The sequence below is a fragment of the Lonchura striata genome, chromosome 8 (genome assembly GCF_046129695.1).
Source record: "Lonchura striata isolate bLonStr1 chromosome 8, bLonStr1.mat, whole genome shotgun sequence".
Classification (NCBI taxonomy): domain Eukaryota; kingdom Metazoa; phylum Chordata; class Aves; order Passeriformes; family Estrildidae; genus Lonchura; species Lonchura striata.
The window spans coordinates 13,497,227-13,519,069 of NC_134610.1; the positions used below are offsets into that span (position 1 = coordinate 13,497,227).

At 38.6% G+C, this 21,843-nt stretch overlaps 1 protein-coding gene across 1 annotated transcript in view; it reads left to right on the forward strand.

Annotated features, from left to right (window-relative positions):
* CNTNAP5 (contactin associated protein family member 5) overlaps positions 1-21,843 on the forward strand; it is a 272,631-nt gene that overhangs the window by 162,827 nt on the left and 87,961 nt on the right. Inside the window, exon 12 of the mRNA XM_021526152.3 lies at positions 11,408-11,527. Coding sequence (XP_021381827.2) covers positions 11,408-11,527 — 120 coding nt within the window. The remainder of the gene's footprint in view (positions 1-11,407; positions 11,528-21,843) is intronic.

The window sequence follows — 21,843 nt, forward strand, 5'->3', positions numbered from 1 at the left end:
CAGTGTTGCCTGGATTTCTTTCTTTGTCTGAGTTACATCACCATAGGTTTTACCTCATTTTGGTATGGTAAAACGTGGGTGCCACTGGTTGAAAACAATAAAAAGACCCATTCTTTGTCATGCTTTTAGGAAGAACTGCATGGCATGCAAGCCAGATTTAACTGGATTATGTTTTACCACCTCAGACTGGGAGATCTTTTAATTTTAAGAACTGAGATCTGGAGAGAAATTGCCCCTAACTTACTGTCATCAAATATGAAGTATTGAAATACATTTTATGGTTAGTACATAAGCAATCTTATTTTTAGTTCCAAATGTTCACAGACCACACTGGATCCTACTGTGAGCAACAGCTAACAATACATACTATATCTTCTCCAAAGAGTTTGCAGATAGTTTCTGAGGGTATAAAAACATGCTGGCACGGGTGATGGAATTAGCTTGAAAGGCTTCATCAGCATTACAGGTGGCAGTTTCAGTCTACCAGGTGCATAATTACTTCTAGGCTTTCTTATAGCAAAATAGTCATAAGGTAGAGATTAAAAAGAGGAAGAAATTGAGTGCTTAGTGACATGGGAGAAAGCAATAATGTGCTTGTTTGAAAAATATAAGGCTGTGGCCAGAGGAGTTTGACATTTTTGACAAGGCAAATGTCAGAGTCATGACAGGTAAAGAGGTTGGAAACGTGCCATGAAAAGCAAAGATAAATAGTTTGCATTTGATGCAACATAAGGGAATTAGACAGTGTCAGAAAAGAACACTAAGTTGATAGAAGACACAGCTGGGACAGTGTTCCCAAGACCATATCAGATATACGGGACAAAATTGTGTCTAGCATGTCTGAAAATGTGTAGTTGAAATTCAAGATGTGTGTATGAAGCAAAAGCGTGCATCTGAAGGTACACATAAAGAATTACCTGGCTCTAGATATGGTCTTCATATAATTTTCTGGAGGCAGCTACGTGCCTGCAAACCTCAGGTATCCTCCTGTTCACTCCAAACCCCTTCTGATCCTGAAAGCTCCTAAACTCTCACAGGATGTTTGGCAATCTGCATGGTCCAGATAAGGGTCCACTACTGAAAAGGCTGTGGTCCTGTATTGTAAATGTAAGTGAACTCAGTGGGAAGAAATTATGATGTTTGACTTAATTTAGAAGGCTGAATGATTTTTTTATAATAACTACATTAAAATACATTACTATACTATATAAAGGAAGATGTTAAAACTACATACTACTTTTTTTTACTCGATATCTAACTCTAGCACAATTCATGACCTTCTCTTGAGAGTCTAGTTGGATTGGATTGACCATGAGATTCAAACAATCCTCACTACAATTTAATCAAGTACTCACTTTAGGTAAGCAATTCTTCAAACACATTCTACATGAGAAAAACAAGGAGTAGAAATAGAAATTGTTTTCTCTTTCATTTCTCTTTGTGCACCTCTATGAAAAATCCTGAGAGAGGGAGAAATGTGCTGCTACAGTCCTGTCCCCTTAAAGCCTTATTGTAGACAAGTTTCACACCAAAGTGTCCTTCCATTCTCCTCTTCTCTGAACTTTAATGTAAATGCAAATAAAATCTTGCTAAAACCTGTATATGTTTTCTGGGTTTTACGAGTCTCAGTGTTTTTTCTAACAAGTAGTTTCTTGCAGAGCTCATTGTCTGATGCATAAGCACATTTCTGTGTTCAGTCACAGTTAATCCTCCTTTGCTAGGTGCCACATGGAATGTTGTCGATGCTTCCCAAATCTTTTGTTGTTGCTTGTTTTGGCCTTGGGTTTTTTTTCCCCTTTTGGATTTACCTCTCATCATTTAATCTTCCACTGCAATTCACATCTTCTCCCTGGCTAGTGACAGCACTGATGAGCATTTGTGCTTCCATCTCTGTACTCTCTGTATCTGTGAACCCCCAAAGCACATTCCTCTGCCTTGCTCTCAGAAATGCAGGTGGATGTGCAATTTGATGGTGAATGTAGAACTGCTGCTGTCTCCAGATGTCCATTTCACTGCCCATAGTTTGGGGAAACCAGGAGTCATGGAATAACCCTGCAGAATACAAAGCCAGCTGTTGGTGATTTACATTTCATTGTGTAAGAGTTTTGCTGTGCCTTAGTTTGTCTATCTCTGTTGGAAATAGGATCCAATTTGCAGATATATTAAGAGGTGTGTGATCTATATCATCCAGTAAAATTGTGTGGGCTCTTTTGAAACTTATTGCTGCTTGAGCTTATCTGTAGCTGAGACAGTGCTTTGAGGATACAATCGTATTTCAATCTCTAAAATGTATGGTTTTGCTTTTTGCTTTATCTTTTAAATGTGCTTCACATAGCTTGCATTCAGATAGGTTTGAAGAGGAGCTCAGCTGAAGCCTTTTAGCAATAGATACCTTCCCAATTTCTCCAGTGTGGTGGGTAGCCTGCAGATCTGTGAGGTATTGGAGTAGTCTGATAAAATCCAGATAGGAGACGATCCATTATTTGTGTAATCCATAACAAAAGAGGTAATAATGTAATGTTCATTTTCTCTTTTCCTCCTTTAGATACAAACACTGATGTTAGTACACAGCTTGGGGAAAAGCCTGGGTGGGATTCAGCTAATCTATCTTTTGCTGTCTTGGTACTGTGACATCCAAGCTAAGATAGTGGTCTGGTCTCTATATGTAAAGAGGAGTGTGAGCTGCTTTCAGAGCTTAACCAATCTCACTGTGAGCTGGAGTGTCCATGGGAAGTTCATGGACCACCTCTGAAATCTGTCAGCTGTTGGGGGAGGCTGTCCTAGCTTAGACATAGAGTAGGCAACTGAAGGTAGGTCAAAATTATAGGTGGGAAGAGATAGGGAGAAACTTAGGTAAGTGAATTACAGATCTTAATTTTTATATATCTTTATACATATATATAAATTAATATATGTATTAGTTGAAAGTGCATAGTTTAAAAGCTGTCATTCCTCTCATATTATTAATTCTTGTAATTATCATGTGACAGTAAGAGAGGTAGACCAGTGTAAAATGGCCCTGAGATACAGAATGTTATGACTTTATTGCAAGATAAAGATTAGTAATCTTATCTTTCAGTGAATTATCCTAGTCCCTTAGAAAGCCTCATCTTGCCCTTCAGTATTTCTATTATTTTTATTCATTATAGTTTTCAGGTGGTTTTTAGGCTTGCACGATTTTTTTAATTCCAAAGAGTGCTGAACATTGATACAAAAGATGTTGAGAAATATAAAATAATGATTTTATTCCTCATATTTTGGAATTGTCAACATATCCCAAAGCTTTGCAAGGTGATAATTAACAGAATATAATTTAATTCTGGGTATTTGCTTTGGTGTGTGATCTATCTCACACATATAGGCATATGTCTTATTGGCCTAGGTAATTGCTGGAGGAAAGTGTCATCCAATAATGGAAATGTCATAGAGTCATTGATATGGCATAAACTTAAATTCAGACTTTGAAATTGTATTTTTTAATATTAATATGCTTACTGCATATATCATTTTCTTTATCTGTAAAGCTTAATATAGCCTCAGCCAGATTGTTAGCACTACTGGAGCTGCATCTTAAAATGCCAGCTGTGGGTTTGGTAATTCTCCTGTGTTCCAAGGTAAGGAGATGTTTACAGTTTGCTGGATGGGAAAATGAGGTTTTGAGAGTTTCAGTATGATAGATGCCTACTAGTGAGTTTGGTAGTGCAATTTGCATGTCCTGAGTAGCCAATTTTCCTGTCTGAGGTTCTTGAACAGCTTTTTTTCCATGTGTGCTTAAACACACTGGTTTTCTTTGACTAAAGAAAACACATTTAATATTCATATCAAACCTCCAGTACTGTACTTGGTGTTCCTGCATATTTTTGTTCACACCATGCTTTTGAAATATGAATTTTCATTGTTTATTTTCTACTAAGTTCCTGTGTTATTAATGCTTTCCCTTCAGTGGTGTTCATTTAAAAGTTTTCCCCTTTGCTTGAGATGTTCTTATAAATAACCCATTGAATATGGAGCTTCCTTCAGGACTTTCATGCAGAAGGGAACTTGTGGGGAGCTCAGTCCTGTGTGAAGCCAGCCATGCTCAGGTGTGACCATCCCGGGAGACATGGGGACTTTCCAGCAAGACCAAAACGCCGAGCTTTGTGCAGCATCCTTGGCCTCTTGGGTCACTCTGTCCCTCCAGCATGACCCCTGCAGCACCCCAGGTCCCTGGCTGCTCTCCTGCAGCAGCAGGGCTTGCAGCTCACCCTGCACCAGCTTAGGCTGGGCTTTGGGATTGTCACAGCCACCTTCCAGCCGCAGGGGAGGATGGCTTGACACCACCTTGGCCAGGGGGAGCCCAAGCTTGGATGGTAAGAGATTGTCTAACAACCAGGTGAAGTGGGAGTATCTCTCCTGAACATACACTTCAACCCTGTGGTAAAAAGCATTTTAATTCTATCTATTCTTTACCAGATGAGTAAGTACATATTTTAAAAAGGAAAAAATAAGCTGTCTGTCATCCAGGCACGTCACAGCAGAGACTGCATTATTCTGTCAAGAGCGGATCTGCCACAATCCAGGTTTTGAGAGTACATTTTCCTGGCATTTAACAAGACAATTGTATTTTGGGGTGAGAATGATGATCATTCCCTGAGTTCATTGATGTACTAATCCCTCTGTTGTTGGAATAAGAAACCTGCCATTACATATTGCTTTCTTCTTTATTTAGAAAAAATTCTTTTGTTCATTGCTCGTTACTCCAAGTCTGTAAGAACAGATCTGTCAGGCCTAAGGTACATGAGCAGAGATTGGAATAGTCATCTCTGATCTGCTTCCAAGAGCTCTGAGCATTTTATTGAGAATACTTAATTTGGCCCGCTCAGCATTTGTGTATATCTGTTTTCTCAAGGTCAGTCTGTGGCTGCTTGAATATCCTGGCAGAATCCCCAGCTCCTACTGGCCTCTCCAGTCTAACCAGTACATAAGTTCGCCTATGAATATAATAATAATTACCATCATAGGGGTTATTATTACTCTTTTTGTCAAAGGTGCAAAGAATTACAAAATGATTAAATGAGTCTGAAATTATGTTGCTGCAAGTATTCTGTCTACATTTTTTCATTACTTTACAATTTTTAGAGATGATAAAAGCAACTCACTGCTGCTACATTTTAGCTGAGAAGTGGACAGTGTCAGCACCTCCCAATGAAATCAAGAATTAAAGTTCTTTAGGTTCTTTTAATGTATTTTATTTATTATATCACCATAAAATTGTCTCTCCCTCTGAGAAATTGAAAATTATCTGCTACTTTTATTAGATTATGAGAATCTAATCTTGAAGCACGAATACTACAGGATTCGTTTTGGTAATCATAACGAGTACAGCTCGAATTCTGAATTCCTAGCTCACATTTCATATAATGAAATCAATTTCCAAAGTAATTTGGAATACAGTCAGAACAAAATATGGGGAATTTTAAGGTTTACTTATATCTTTTGGGGAAACTTATTTTGGTGTACATTAAATCTGAGAAGGACAATGTCCTCTGAGGAAAAAAAGAAACAAAGAAACAAATTTCTCTTTATATGGAACTTAACATTCTTGGTGATATCTAAGTTAATAACATGCTGATGGGTGCAGCAGAGAGGTTTACCTTGCCTGGTCTTCCCAGCAGCAAAACTGAGCAGTGTCATTGTAATCTGTCCAATAACAGGCAGGATTTTTAAATATGGGGTAAGAGGTGCATCTTACTGGGTGAATAGCAGGTTCATGCACCCATTGAACAGAGGGGGCTTTAAATATGTTGCTCCTTGAGGGTTATTTGCAGAAGTTCAAGGCTTTGTACAAAGAATGGCCTTTGCTTTTTTAGCCAAAGTTGGACTGGAGGTAAAAAAAACCAAAAAAAGTGGCCTGAAAGAGAGCAGAGGTTTCTGTTATGAAACATCTGGGCAAAGGAAACAGAGCTAAGAACTTGGGAACTGAGACCATCTCAAAGCTCATCTGCTGAGCAGCTCCACAGTAGAACAGGAAGCCTGTGCTCAGCAAAGGCTGCCGTGGAGACTGCAGGTGAACTGCATAGGGCAAAAGTGAGATTGGAAGCCAAATATCAATACAGTAAGGGGCAGTCTGTGAAAAACTGGACAAAAAAAAAAATTATATTGGAAAAAATGGAAGTTTGACCTTGGAAATGTTTGTGCTTAGCCATGTACTGTTAGAGATTTCAGCTATGGCAGGGGTAAAATCACCTCTGGTTTAAGGACTGTAATTAGAACAGTTGGATTATCAGGTTCAGGATACTTCAAAGAACTGGACAGTGACACAATTGCTCATATTTAAAACCTTTCAGGCTTGTGAAGCATATTGAATAAAGGCTGAATTTTCTACTGCAGACCCAAACCAAGAGTGACCCCAGTCCTTTAAGACCTGACTGTGGACTGTGGCTAACCAGCCATAAGGATCTTGATGCAGAAATTAGGAAATTAAATTCTGTATGGTTTTATACACACAAGGTCAAACAATTGTTTTATTATTATGATATTAAAATCTGATAATGCTTTTCTGACACTGAACACTGAATCATAGATCTATAGCTTGAACCATGACCAATCTAAGTGAATATTTATAGTTTTGCTGGGATATTTCTGTGGGGGGTGTAGTGTATGGCTTGAAAAAGCATGGGATGTATACATTTCAGAGCCATAGTTTTAATTTTTGAGCTTATGAATGTTTATATTGCAGAAAATACGAGAAAACACGTCAAATTAGGTGATGTTGCTCTGTCTGGAGATAAAGTGTTTATTTTGTGAATGCTGATCAAAATTTGACAAAATATTTCCTAAGCACCTGGGAAGATGAAAAGTGAGAACGAAAGGAAAAGATTGGCATTATGATAATGAATAAAGCAGTGCTATAAGCAAATGTTCTGATGTGATGAGCTGTTGGTCTGAAAAGCTAGTTCAGCTTGAGATGCTTTAGACTGAAAGAGATACCTGAGGGAGAAATTTGGTATATTTGTTTTACAGAGGATTATAAGGGGCTGGGAGGTGGGTATCTTGAGCTCTGTCAGTGCAGTGCATGCCTGCACACCACCAGCACAGCCCATCCTAGCAGGTAGGCAAGAGCACAGAAAGCACTTACTTAGAGAAGCAGCTCTTGCTCTAAAGAATGGGGTTTTCAGGCTGCATCACTTGCAGCAGCCAGCTCTGGGAGGATTTTAAATTTCTTTGTGAAACACAATCAATTAAAAAAAAAAAAATCCTCATAGAGCAAAAATATCAGCATAAGGTCTATCCAATGTTATAACTTACAAGTGATTCTGGAAAAAATAAAATAAAATAAAATAAAATAAAATAAAATAAAATAAAATAAAATAAAATAAAATAAAATACAGTAAAGACATTATTTGTGACCAAGTGAAACAGATATTTCTGGTGTTGTGTCCCTTACTAAATCTGGGACCTTGGAGTCAAGCTGCTTCTTGTTTAGTCTTTGTGGTGTAGCCAGTTACCAGCAAGAACCCTGTGACACCTTTTACACTGTTTTTTGCCTCGTGCTTTACTTCACCCTGATGCTTTTACCAGCCATACCTGCCTGTGAGGTGCAGGCTGAGCTTGCAGGGGGGATGGAGTTGCTGGCATGGCTTTCTGTGGATGCAGCTCCAGGACCTGCTCCTCCCTGCTGCCCGCGGGAGCTGCACAGCTCACCCCAGACGGGCCCGAGGAACCCAGCAGGGCTCAGAGTCCTACACTGTGGTTTTCAGTCTCTCTGGCCCACTGAAACAAATGGTGCTGGAAACCATTATTTTATCTTCAGTGGCTGGTGTTAATCAAAATTAGCCAAAGAAACAAACAAACAAACAAACAAAAAAAAAAAAAAAAAAAAAAAAAAAAAAAAAAAACTGGGAGGGTTGGAGAAGGAAAGCTGATCTTTCTTCTATGAGACATAAGACAAGCAAAAGGTTTCATTTTTGAAATCATGCTTTTTAGAAATATTTTAATGAGAAAACAAGCTTTGCTTGACCAGCCTATCAAGAATGCTATTTTTGTTATTTTGGTCCCATTTGGGTGAATGTTTTACAATAGGAAAACAAATTTAGGAGAATGATGGAAGAAAAGTATAAAGACTATTAAAATACTTCATGAAAATAATAAAATCACTAATTTTTATTTACCTATGATTTTTAAAATATTAGTAAAAATAATGTTTGAAAATTCATGGTGGGTTCTACTCTGAATGAACTGATGAATACCTCTCCTTTATTAAAAAGGTGCAATTACTACAAATGCTCTTTGCCATTAAGATGTGTTTACCTGTCAATAGTTCCATTATTACCTTTAGTACTTGCTTTTTGAAAGTGGGACCTTATATTCTTAAATGGTTGGTAACTCTTAAATGACAATTACAATAATGGCTCCCTAGCTTTCCCAAAATGAATACAACTCCATATACACCAGAGAAGCCTGACACAAGACAGTACATAAATACGAAGGAAGTTTTCAAAGTTGAGGTTCTAAGGTCTTAACAGTCACAGCTGACTGTCTGTTTTTTACTTGCATATGATATTTCTGCAAAAAGAGAATAATAACTGCGAAGAGATCTTCTTTCATGGACGCATAAGGATGGCTTCAAGTTGTTGTTACTGGCATAATAGAGCCTTTTTCAGCAAATGGAGTAGCATAACTTTATTCTGAAGCAAGCAATCATCTCAGACCACAAAGGAGTTAAGCAGAGCTTGGAGTGGTTGGTGCACTCAAAATGTCTGTATGGGCATCTGCCAGTGACTGAGAAACAAACAAAATTTTTTTCTTGATGCATTACATATAGAAAAAAAAAAGCAAAAAAGAAAATTAAAATCAATGGTCGATCTGCTTTCAGTCTAGAAGTGTGCCGTACCGAGTGCTACACATACAGGCATGTGAAACTTTGTGTGCAGGTGTGAAATAAACTGCCCACCAAAACTGCTTTTCACTAATCATGATGGAATATGTTTTATGTGCTAGAGCTCTTGGTTTATGGCCTTTTTCCATTTCTTCTGCTACTTCCCAGTATGTAGTGCTGGATTTCTCATGTAACTGAAGCAAACATACCAGGATGGATTTCCTTCTGGCAGACATAACTGTAGTTTTATGGAAGCTTGTGTATCCTTTCAGATTTATATCAGTTGAGCACCCTCAGCCTGATTTCTAGCTCTCTATAGCCTTTTTTTTCCCCTAAAGTTACAGTGACAAAGGGGCCATCTAAAGGTGAGTATCATCTCTGTTTGAATCTGCCCACATTATTAATGGCAGAATCTTCACATCTTTCCTTACTAATTTGAAAAAAAGTAGATCTGGGCTCCAGCCAAAATGACAATCAAAAAGTTCTTTCTTAGAAAGAACAAATTGTGATGAAGACTGAGATTTGCTGTGCCAGTTCACTGACAACAAATTTGTTTTATGTCTCTACCCCTCACACCATCCTTTGTCTTCAAAAACACTCAGCAAACGATTCAGAAGAAGCAATTGGCATATTCCCTAATGAGGCAAGATGAAGTGTCCTGTAACGATGATGACAGCAAATTCACTAAGTGAACTGCAGTTTAAGAACTTTGCAAATTGATCAAACCATGATTCCTTGGATGCTTACTTAATTGCCTGTTACCATCTCTCTCCTGACCTCCATATGCCCACTGCTTCTGTCAGCACTTCTGCAACTCAGAGACTCTGTCAGCCCCTCAGGTTGTGAGCACTGGAAGAACAGGTTCTGGTTTAGGGATTTTATTTAACTTACATTAATGTGTTCTTGGCCAGCCCTCAAGTGGGATTTTACAGATATTCAGGCCTCCTACCATGCTTGAATACATCAGGCTGTGAGGAAAAAGCTTTCTTAATTCTATTTATTATAGGATGGAGCTAATTAAGACCCTGTCTCATCAGGTGCTGAGTACCTTGAGCAGCTTCTTAACCCTGAGAAGGATAGTGCTGTGCTTGTTTAAGACTTAGTGATGTTCTGTCTGCTGAAGTTGTCTGGTCAGGCAAGAAATGTGCAAGGGGAAAACATATTTTGGTGATTGTACAAGTGATTGAAAGATGAGACTCTTAATCCATACCCAGTTTGGACCAAAGCCCCTAGAACTGTGGTTCTGTTTTCTTGGCAGAAGTGAAGAAATGTCCAATATCTAAGTGGTGAACTATTTTACAGCATTCTTCAGACAAGGCTACTTCAGGGCTCACTATAGATGCCTTTTTTAAAGTTTCATTAGAGAATTGTCTTTAAGGGAATGAGGGAAAAGGAGGGATGTGAATCCAAGTGTGGACAGGAGTGAGAGTAAGGAGCTATTCCTGCTGCTGTGGAGCAATTGCTGTCTTCTGCAAGGATGGTGGTTAGAAGTGGTGAGGAAGTGCTGGACCTGCCATCAATCTGCAAAGCTCCTTGAGTTCCTTTCAGATGAAAAGCATTGGGAATTTTGCAGTTGTATTTAAAGCCTCAACACAGCAGTTATAAACTGTCACAGAGAATAATTTGGTCAGTATTATCAGGTAAGTGTTTAAGCAGGTGGGGAGAAAAAAACAATCAACTCTCCTGAAATGAGATTTAAGGTTGTTGTTCAAGGTCCAGGATCGTACATGTGACTTACTGACATTCTGGATTGCCTCTCTGCAGGAGTTTTCTCTTTGCTTCATAGCAAGTGACAGTTGTAACTGTCCCGAAAATATGCCTCAAATACAAAGATTGTACTGATCTGTGGGATTTTCTTCCTTCTTTTCTTGCTCTTGGTGACCTGCTGTACTTGTTTTGTTAACCATTTGGGTTTTTATGGGCACTGGTACTCTGAGAGAAGAATATTGATAAGCAGAGAGAAAGAGTTGGTTGTATAAAATTGCATCTAAAGCATAAAGATGTAACTTATGATGGAGACCATGTCTGAGCTTGAGCTTTCTGCTGGGGGACAATGGATTTCATTTGGATAGCAGATTGTAGGGCTTTAGTGCTTCCTGTTAACCTTATCCTGGAGGGAAGGTGAGGACTGGAAAAACTATCTGTCATCTGTGTTGACAAGACTTAAGTACATGCCTAGGTAGTAAATCATGTGTACCTGTGTGCAGGTATGTCTTTGAAATTCCATACATGCTGAATATATGTACCACTCCATAACTAGATATGTCACATTTGAAAGTTCATATACCTTTATTTAAGTATTTACATACTTTATCCAAAATAAAGCAAGTACCTGTATATTTAAAGCCAGCATGCATTAAGTTTAAGGAACTAGTTAAAGAAATGTGTGATTTTGAGCATGGATTCAGGCCCAAATGCAGTAAGATTTCACATGCTAATCAGCTGTGTGCTAACAGGGTATATATGGCAATAATTAACACAGTACTCATGTATGAAACGTGTCTGTCTGTGTTCTGTCTGTGATGCAGTCACTCTCTCTTTCTTTTAAAGCTGTCTATGAACAATCCTGCGAGGCTTACCGACACCAAGGGAAGACATCGGGTTTATTCTACATCGATTCTGATGGAAGTGGACCGCTGGGACCACTCCGTGTTTTTTGCAATATAACAGGTAATGGCCTTACCTTGACTTGGCTGCTTGATGTTGGGTCTAATTTTATTTGAGGTGGTCTTAGTAAAATGATAGAGATGTCAATAATACAGCTCAGCAGGGGAAGAAGCAGAGAAGTTGTAACCGAGGTTTCACTTTGAGATGTTTCTTTAAATAAGGTCCATGTAAAAGTAATTTTTAAAATGTTTGAAGGACTTCCCTTGACAAGTGATATATGCACCAGTGTCTGCACCTTAAAAAGGGCGCTTCTTAATATCATAACTTTTGATGAGATGTTTGTTCTTTACTAGACGTAGAAACTTAGAAGCCAACCATTCTCCTGTAATTGAATGGTTTCTCTGTTTCTCTGCTTTATTAAAATACTAGATCTGGGAATTATTATTAAACTCCTCTCACTGAGCTATCTATAAACCCTTCTAGTCTGATGTGGGCAGCAATACATCCCTCATACAAGTGTGATACCTTTGGCATTCCAAAGAGTGGAAGCCTTGATTCTCCCTGGTATTTGTGTGGTGGAGAATGCATGATTGTTTTAGGAGAGGTGACACTGAGGAGATGGATAGCAGAGCAAGAGCCTAGCTTTTCAACCTTACAGTTCTGTAATTTTAAAATAATTGTTTCAAGTGAACAAATACCTGTCTGGCAAATTTTCCCCTTAAGTGGGTCCTGTTTTGTATATAGGATTGTCAAGCCATGAGTGTGAGAAAAGATTACACAGCCCTTATTGTGGATAGGGGTGGATGGCAGGGCTTCCTTTCTGCTTTTTATATTTGAAATGGAGGTGAAATTTCCCACACCATCTCCTGTTTGGCATTTTTTGCTTCCCGTGGCCAGGTGCAGATGAAGGAATGTTTTATTACCCTTTCTAAATTGCTAATTCTGGCTGAACTACTTTGCCACATATCACTTCCACACTCAGGGCTGAAAACTGAGGACTCAGGACATTCATATTTTATCCTTAATCTCCTTGTATTAAAGTGCCTCAAATTAAATTTTAATTTTTATTTAATTGGGCAGTGATTATGTTAATTAAATGCACAACAGTTAATTATTAAGTATGTTTTTTATTCAAGTGTAACAAATATTTAATAAGATATGTCTCCTTTGCTGTTGAATCTCCTAAGAATTGAAACTGTTGTGTCTGAATATCCTTCCTTGATCTTCAATAAGGGAAACGTGCTCATTTTTATTATTTATCATATAAATATGTGTGATCAAAACATTGTCAGTGCTTTTTATCTCTCCTGAAGAAGTAGGATTTTTGAAAAACACCTTGCATTTGCTTTCCTAAAAAAAAACCTTATCTGGCAGAAATCCAGAAGGCATATACCTGATTTTCTCTCTGTCTGTAATGAACTTGCTGACATTCTCATAAAATTGGTTATGAGAATGGTGGAGGTGGGGAAAACTGGCAAACTTATGTTTCTGGGTCAACTAAAAATGGTTTGAGTGCTTTAGTCACATGAGCTTCTTTTCTCTCTGGGAAATTATTTCATTGTTATTATCATAAAAATTGTTTACAGTAATTGATTAAGTGCAAAGTAGGAAATAAATTGCTTTGTGTACACAGAGATGGATTCTCAGTTTGCTTCTTTTTTCAGATGAAGTTTCTGCTTAGTTTTCTGAAAGTGCTCCATATTCAGGGAAAGGCAAAATACGAAATTCTGTGTTGTTACACTGGGTACATACAAGAAAAAGAAAAAATATTATTGTTCAGTGACATAAATCCGTAACACATCTCCTGTGAATGGAAAAATGTGGATGGCTTCCATGTGTGGGTGGACTAAACAAATGGAAAAGATAGTTGGGGGGAACTGTCACAGGAGAGCCTGGAGATCATGTGTGGCATAGAGAAAAAATAGCAATTGATTATTTTTCATCTTATATGAGCTAAAGGAAACCTAAATGATTACAGAATGGGATTTGGGAGTTTTTTGCTTGCTTTTTCTTGATGCAATGAATTAAACTTGAAATCACTACAGGGCAGCAAGGAGACTGATAGATCAAGAGAGGGAGTAAAACCCATCTGGAAAAAAATCCAGTTTTGTCTGATAGACTCAGAAGGTGCAAGTAAACATGGAGGTTTAGTTGCAGCTTCCCACTCAGGCAGCTGTGAGGCAAAGACCATTGGGAAATGGGAATTAGCTTCAGGAAAACCTTTTGGCTTCCCTGGGTATCTCTTCAACCTCAGAGGCAGAGGTGGGTTCCTGGGCTAAATAAAGCTTTTATTTTACACAGGCTGGTAGTTCTTTCTGAATACAGTTCAGGAAGCAGTAACCTCTTTATGCCCAAAATGTGTTCAAGCTGAAGAATTTGGAGGTGGAATGGAAAATTCAGGGCAATGACTCATTTAGTGTTTTTAAAAGTGGAGGTGCAGAGAGCTAATGCCTTCTGGGAATTACAGTGCCTTTAATCTGTGAAGGATGAATTCAAGGAAGAATTCAGACCATCAGAAATGAGCAGCATCCTTGCATTTAAAGAAAAATGTTTTTTTAATACCTTTTTCTTAAGTTCTTTCTAATTCTATTTTAAGTTCTATTTTTTTTCTATATTGAAATATCAACACTACAAGTTATTTTACTGTGTTTATGTTTGCAGTGGATTCTCTAAAGCCTGTCAACTTTAGAGCCCACTGCTGTATAGAAATTCTGAATAAAGCAGAAAATTGTGATTGTGTGCGTTGAGAGGGAATTGGACAGTTACAGAAAGAGGGAGAGAGTGATAAGGGAAAGGAAATGTTACAGGAAGAAAACAAAAAGGAAAAAAATATTAAAATATATAAAGTCAATTTTCAGCATGGCAAGAAATTTAACAGTAGTGTCACAGAATATCTGATGAATAGCTGATACTAGAGTGGGTAAATGTACTTATCCACTGTCTGAAGAAGTGGCTGAAAAAGCAAGGTGACAAAAAACTGTTGATGATGTGCTACTATTTAATAGCATACTTATTGGTCAAGAAGTGAGAAGAGCATATGAAGCACTTCAAAAGGAGTTTACCTTGGGGGCTGTTTATTTCTAATAAGGGTAAAATATGTTGTTGAAATAGGAGGTTGTCAGGAACCCTAATGTGCCTAATCAAAGGCATAGAAAGATCTCTCTACAAAGAGAGGTTAAAAGTAAATAATCCAGGACTATTTGGAATGGAAATACTCAAAGTGAATGGGGCTCACTGACAGAAGCAATGCTCATTTTCATTTTCTTACAATAGGAGAAGAGAGACAGTTCAATGACAGTGAAAGACAAAAACCTCAAAACTAGATCTAAAAGAAAAAGACAGCACCCTATTAACATAATGTTGTTTTCACCTTATATACCTGTTGTACACAGAGCAAAGTCACTTTCACAGGGAAATTCATCAGTTGTAAGAAACAGAGTCCACACCAAATATGCATCTGTGTGTGGGGAAGTGAACCAAATGTGTGTGCCCAAGCCATGACTGGATGCAGCTGGATGCCATCCAGGACACCATGAGGATGTGAATAGGTCCATGCAGGGGTTATTAAATTGGGGTGGGTGCATTGAGTGCCTTGGGAACACATCTGGCATATCTCCAGGGCCATCCACATGGGAATGTAAGCTAGCTGTGCTCACTTTTCCTGGGTCTCCAGTCATCTATGGGGGTCTATGGCCACACCTTTTTGACATGAAGTGCAGAATGTGTTGTGTCATACTTTGGGGTAGTGAACAGCCACTGGGGCTGGGAAAGATTTTCCTTGTATGCTGGTTGATAATGAGCCCACTTGAATTAATATTAATTGAAGATTCATAACAGTCAATAGAAAAGATGACTGATAGACCCTCTGAACCTCAGGTCTGGCAGTCTTTCTATCATTGTGAGGCTTATTGGTTTTTTTTTTTGCTGCTTAGAAATCTATTGGTCTGTATGGAGTACTACATAAATGCTATATAAATGCTAATAACCATGTTCTCCAGGACAAAGCTTATATACATGCAATCTACATCTATGTGCTTTTTTGCTGTCCTGTTTGAAAAGTAGAATGACCTTTTCTTATCTCCTTCTGAGTAAATTTTACCCTTGAATTCTGAAATATTTACTTGCAGTACACTTGACTCATCCTGTCACTGTACTCTACTGATGCTGTTTTACAGTATTCAAACCCTGGACTATCAAATCAATAATGCTTGGAAATTGTCATGACTAAATCAATGGTTAAGTTTATCTTTGCCAGATATTTTTCCAATCCTCAAATAGTTTTCCTTTAATTTTTTCCCTTATTTTTCTTCCAGGGAAGAAAAATATTATTGCAGTTTGGGGAAAAATGCAACCTTATCTCAGGTCTTGCTGCTGGTCCAAGATCTGTTTTTTGAAATTGCTATAGTGAAAAAATCATTAATTAGCAAAAATACATCTCCACATGTTGCATGCAGATAATTTCTGTTTTGGAGTCTCATCTCAAAGTGCAAATACTGCTAATTTCTCTGATGCAGGAAAAAGAAAATTTTGTTTTCTCTGTCCCAAAAAACTGTATAGAAACTGTCTAAATCTTAGAAAAAGTAAGGGATTCTAATAAGATGTGAAGTAGATCGTCAAAATTATATTTGCAATTTTTTACAAATTGTGTCCTTTTTTTGTTCAGCTAACAATGATTAAGATTTTTATTCTTCCATATAGTACATATGCCCATTGATGTTCCTAAAACAATCAGTTGTATTATTGTCCATGGAGTCCATCCTTCCCTTTGTTTCCACATGTGAATCTCAGCTCATCTGCTTATAGAATTCCTTAATCTATTTTTGATAAGAAACCATCTCCTTTTTGTTTGTACAGCAATTACACAGATGCAGGAGACACCATGTACTCAGCCTTTTTTGCATTTTTTATGGCCTTGGGAAATTATCTTGTGAAGAGGAGGGCTGCCCCCAGGCAGGCTGAAGCAAGAACTGATAGGAGGAGGTCATGCCCTTAGTTCTGCCTTTAATACCTGCAGCTACAGGATTTTGGAGCAACAATTTAAATGGTCAAACTCCCTCTTACCCTGTAGCTGTCTGTAGTTATGATTCACTTTATCACAAAAGAAAACAACAAATGGAAATTCCTTACAAATTATTTACTACTGTTTAGATTAAAGGTAGCCCCTAAAGATTTTCAGTTTATCCCTCAAACACTACAGGTCTTTTGGCACACTGTAGTTCTGATAACTGATATGTTTCTCTTTTGAATTTTCATTAAGTATTCTTCCAAAACCTTACAGAATGAAAAAATCTTTAATGTGAATATTATGTCAAAGGCATTGTGCTGTCAGCAGCTGCCTTGCTGCTTTCAATGAAATTGTTTTTTGGATGAGCATCATGACAGAAGTCCTGAAGGCCACCTTCACTATCACATTTGCAGGTGGCCCCTAAGGAAGTTTTCGTACTGAAGAACATAACTAGATATTTTTCTCTAGGCTTTACCTTTCAACAAAAGTTTACTGCAACTTAATCCCTCTCCTGCCACACCTGCAGTGCTCAGAAGTTAGAAGTGAGCTGAGGCTCTGTGCGAGTCGCTCCAGCTGTCTGGGCTGCACGGGGTGGATCCATTTGCCCCAGACACGCGTCCCCTGCGGGTGTCATGCCCACCCTTCTGCTATGGCAGTGGAGAGCAGCAGGTTTGCTCTGGGCTCTTCTTCTCGGCTGCCAGACTCATGCAGGTGTTTGAGCCATCACAGGGTATGTGAAACAGCAGAAACGTGATTTGAGTCTCTCAGCACTCACCCTAGATGAAGGGAACTGAGGCAGAGAGGACTGGAGTTGTCAGAAGCACAGTGAGTTGAGAAGTGTCCACTTGGCACTAGGAAATAGATCAGTGACTGCCTCTTCAGTTTTTGGAGAGGAGTATTTCTCACTGCTCGTTGTAAGATACCCTTTGTCAAGAAACTACTGAAATGGTGGAGCATAGGAAGTTGGCTGGCATGACAGTGGTTTGACTGCTCTGGGCTTCAGCAAAACGTGGGGGAGGAAGGTGCAAGATGTCACAAAAGAGGTGTCTTGTTGTCATCCATCAGAGACATCAGGCACGGTCATTCTGCTGAGTGCTGCCTTGAATGCACTGCAGAGTTTCGTCGCTGGATGGATGAATCAGAACTCAGGAGGAAGCTGATGAGCAGAAAACAAGCTGCAAAGGCATGTACTGCTGGGTCAGCCACCAAAAAAAAAAAAAAAAGTAGATACAAAAATAGCAATGGGATGCTTTCAGAGAAGACTCAGAAAACACTTTTTGAGTGAGTGAATTAACCTGCTGTGATAAGAAAATGGTCTTTCAATATCCTTTGAGGGGAGTGTATGTTAGAGGAGCTGGGTCGACCTGCCACTGCAGTTTAGAACAATACAGTATTTAAGAAGGAAAGTCTTGTCTTTTTTGTGGTTGTAGTTTTAGTTATAGGTACAGCATTCAGGATAAAATTTGGCATTCAGTCTGGAGCACCATGAAACAAACGCATCGTATGAGCTCTGAGAGTTATTTTTTTCTCTCATGTAGCATTTACCGTATGTTTGGCTTGTTGGCAATTTAATCAGTCTGAATAATCTTGTTTTGTGACAAACCTCCTAAATCACAAAGGAATGATGCAGTTTGTATGGGTGGAATGTGCTCTACAGGGATATTTCAAGTTGAAGAATAAAAATGAGAATTAGACAATACAGATTTCATTGAAAGCCAGTTTTCCAGCTGCTCTAATTTCCCACAATTTAATTTGTGTGCCATCAAAAGCAACTTGGAGGTTTCCAGCAAGATGATAGAACTATGGGCTAGGCTAAACAGAGAGTCTAAAATGTGCTTAACGCATTGCAGTTCCATGCTGTAAAAACATCTCCTAGGGCCAAATGCAGACAGCATAATATCCTAGTGAATTGGACCATTAAATAAAACTGTGAAGTCATAAAGCTGTAGCATTACCCTGAAATTAAAGCATTGTCACCTTTGAATTATGGAAATAATTTAACAAGCATTTAGGAAATCTGCTTTTCAGGGCTGCATTAAACTATTCCACATTACACAATAGAAGATGTGGCTGCAGTCTCCTACTTGGTTTTGAATGACTTCCAGCTTGTGTTTAGTTTGAAATTTTACCAAGCTGAGAAAGTAATAAAAGAGTAGAATGGAGTAATACTAGATAAAAATTAACAGTAACCTATGTCTGGACAACAGCTTTTTAATTCTCATTGCAGATTTGTAAGTGCAAGGAGAGCTCATTAAATAGAGTAAACAGGGAAAAAAAGTGTAGTATGGACAGATGTAAAAACATAATGATAACTTCTTAGTTGAAATACATGAGAAGAAAGCTTCATCTGTGTAGCTTAATGGTTTCCAGGTATGGAAATGACTGGAAGGTGGTGGTGGCACTCAGCTTGGTTTGCTCCTGTGATTACAGTGTCATTGAATAAAAACATAATGTAAACAAAGTAGAGTGAAGAATAAATACAAATCCTTGCATTGTGAAACGGGAACAAGTATTTGAAGCCCCGTTTTCAAAAGCTGTGGGCATTACTGGTGTAGAGGTGTGCCTCTAAAGGCAAATGCCAGACCAGAGCTCAGGTGCAGACAGCTGTTTGCTGGAGTGATCCGTGGGTGCATTCAGGTGGCAGCCACGGGTCTCACACAGGTTCTGGACCTGCCTGAAGTGCCAGACCACAGATCATTGTCAGGAGGCTTCAGAGCACCTGCCAGTCAAGTAGTGAGGGGAAGATGCCTTGACCTCATACTGAAGCAGGCAGTGGTATTTTGGGAGCAGCCCTAGCTAAACTTGTGCAAGTGAATTTGAGAAAATAGAATGATCTTTTTCTAACTGTTGCCAAGTTTGAGGTGGAGAAACAGGGACTTGAATAAACCCCAAGGGCTGATCTGAAAGGTGGTGGTCTTCAGAAGAAATGTTGAGATTATTTTTGAGTGGTTTTCTGATCTATGGAAGCAGATGGTATTGTCTTGGAATGGTTCAAGGATTTACTGCCTTCTAGCTCTTAGTAACTTCTCTCTCAACCAGTGCAGATGCAGGAGGGAGCATTGTTGGCTCTTCTACCCTGTCCAAAGCAATCTAAAGTTTAAATAATTTTCAGACTCGCTGCATATAAACAAAAGGGTGTCCTTTTGAAAGAAGGAAGTTTGTTTTTTGAGTTTTTTTTGCTGTGATGTGAATGTAATCCTTTATTCTTGTAGCAGGTTGTGTTTGACTTTGTATGCGTTACCTTGCCCCTCTACACCTCATGTGCTGTTTTGTAAAATGGAAGTACTTACTCCTGCCCTGGGAAGTGGGAATAAGCTCTGTCTGTGTTTGTTGAGCTGCCCTTCTGATCCGAGGTTTGCTTGCTGGTGGCTGTGGCTTTACTGCCCCTAGATCAAGGAGAAAAACAGATCTTTTTTGAGAAACTGAACTGATGGGCACCTTTACTTCAAAGGTGAAGCACAGAGGGAAACTTTGAAGTGACCAAAGCATAGATCTGATATGTAGAAGTATTTAGGCTAAAAGACTAGGCATGTGTAGATTAGGAAATCTCTGAAATGTAACTTTAAAATTCTTCTCTTCTTCTATAACTTTTTTAATGACATTGTGATGTACTTGCTAAATCACATTCAAATACAGAAAGAAACTTTGGTTTTCCTTTCCCTTTGTAAACTAGAGGATGGAAAATAGGTCATCTTATTTCTAAATGATCCTTTGGAGAAAAGCAGGTCTAGAATGTCAAAGTTCAGATCTCGGGACAGCTGTGTGCAGCTGTAATGATAACAAGGCTGCTAAAAATTAATGAAGAATCATACAGAAAGATAAGAGGAAGACCTGTCACATTGCCTGTCCAACACTCCTGTTAATGAGTGCTGGCTGCTTACAGTATATTTGCTGGTACCTTGTCCAACCTCATTTCAAACATGTCAATTAATTATATTTCCAACACTTTTTCTGGGAAGACAGCTTTGTGCAATGCTATTTTTAATCAGCTTTTTCTAGTGTTCCTTCTTTGCTTCTAAATTGCCAGCTCTTGATGCTTTTGACTTTTCAGGTACCCACATGGCACCTTTCTTGATGTGCAGCCTGGAAAGTACAGCAGTGTTAACCACTGTACAACTACAGCATTAGGCTGCTCTACTTCCTGAGCAGCACTGTAGTCACTATTGTGAGCATTGATTTTATTTCATTTTCTTAAAATTATGTTCAGAACTCTCAGTGGGGAGGTGCTTTTGACAGCCCACCTGGAATTTCAGCAACCAGTATATTCCATCATCTCCTGGTTTTATGTCTTACATTATCAGCAACTCATGTTTGTCTTACTAGTAGATATTTCAGTTAAGGCAGAAGTTAAACTTCTATAAGCTTTTGTGAGAGGAAAATTAACTCACCTTCAGCTGTTCCTGAAAAATCCACTCTGTTCTCATCAATATTGCCTTGAGAGAGAGCAAAAGAAAACAGAGGGACTGGCTGATAAGGATTGCTACTTTAAGATGTATAAGATGTCTGTTATGAAGCCATTGAAGTATATTGTGTTTGAAGCAATGTATGTGCAGGACAGTGCAGGGTATTGTGCTACAGTGTTCACTATGATTACAACCACTGGGACAAGTATTACAAGCAATAAATTTGTAGTATTTCTTATTATTTTAATCTGACTTCTGTGTATTGCACATTGCAGCAATGTTTCTTTGAGCTCCAACTCCAAGGGTCCACAAGCAGCTCCCTGAAGTCAGTAAGAACCACAGAACTGTAGACATATAAGCAAACTTTCTGCCTACCATCACAGAAAAGATGAGAGGGTTGTGAGTGACTGTGTGGTTTGCTGTGTGTAAACTGTCCTTACAGTTAATGCAAGTTAATTTCTCTGTCACTTGCAGCCAGGTCTTGGAACAGACCTCTTTAGATAGTCTCCAGTTGGTTGTTGTTACTTGCTTGTCATTTGAATGCCTCTGTAATGACAATCCATCAAGTCATCACATTTAGGACTTTTATGCACCTATTAGCATTCTGTTGAAGTAATCTGGGGCATATATGTAGCTCAACAAAAAATACTTCAACTGCAATGCATTTTAGTGTCCACAGAGCTATTGGGCTCATCATGCCAGTGTCTTGGGGAGTTACTGGAAAGCTCAGGCTCTGCAAGAACTCAGGCCAGGGAATGTGGTAAGACCATCTGAATCCTTAAACAGTTTTTAAAATCAGCTTAGAAAAGATATGATTCAATGTTATCTAGGTTTTCCCTGATGAAGCATAAATAACAAAATAGAAATCTATTGCCTAGATCTTACTTCTTCCTCTGTAGCTGTCTGCGTGTTTCTGCAAGTGAGATTGAAATCTCCTGTTCATCAAATGATTGAAAATTGCTGCCTCAAAT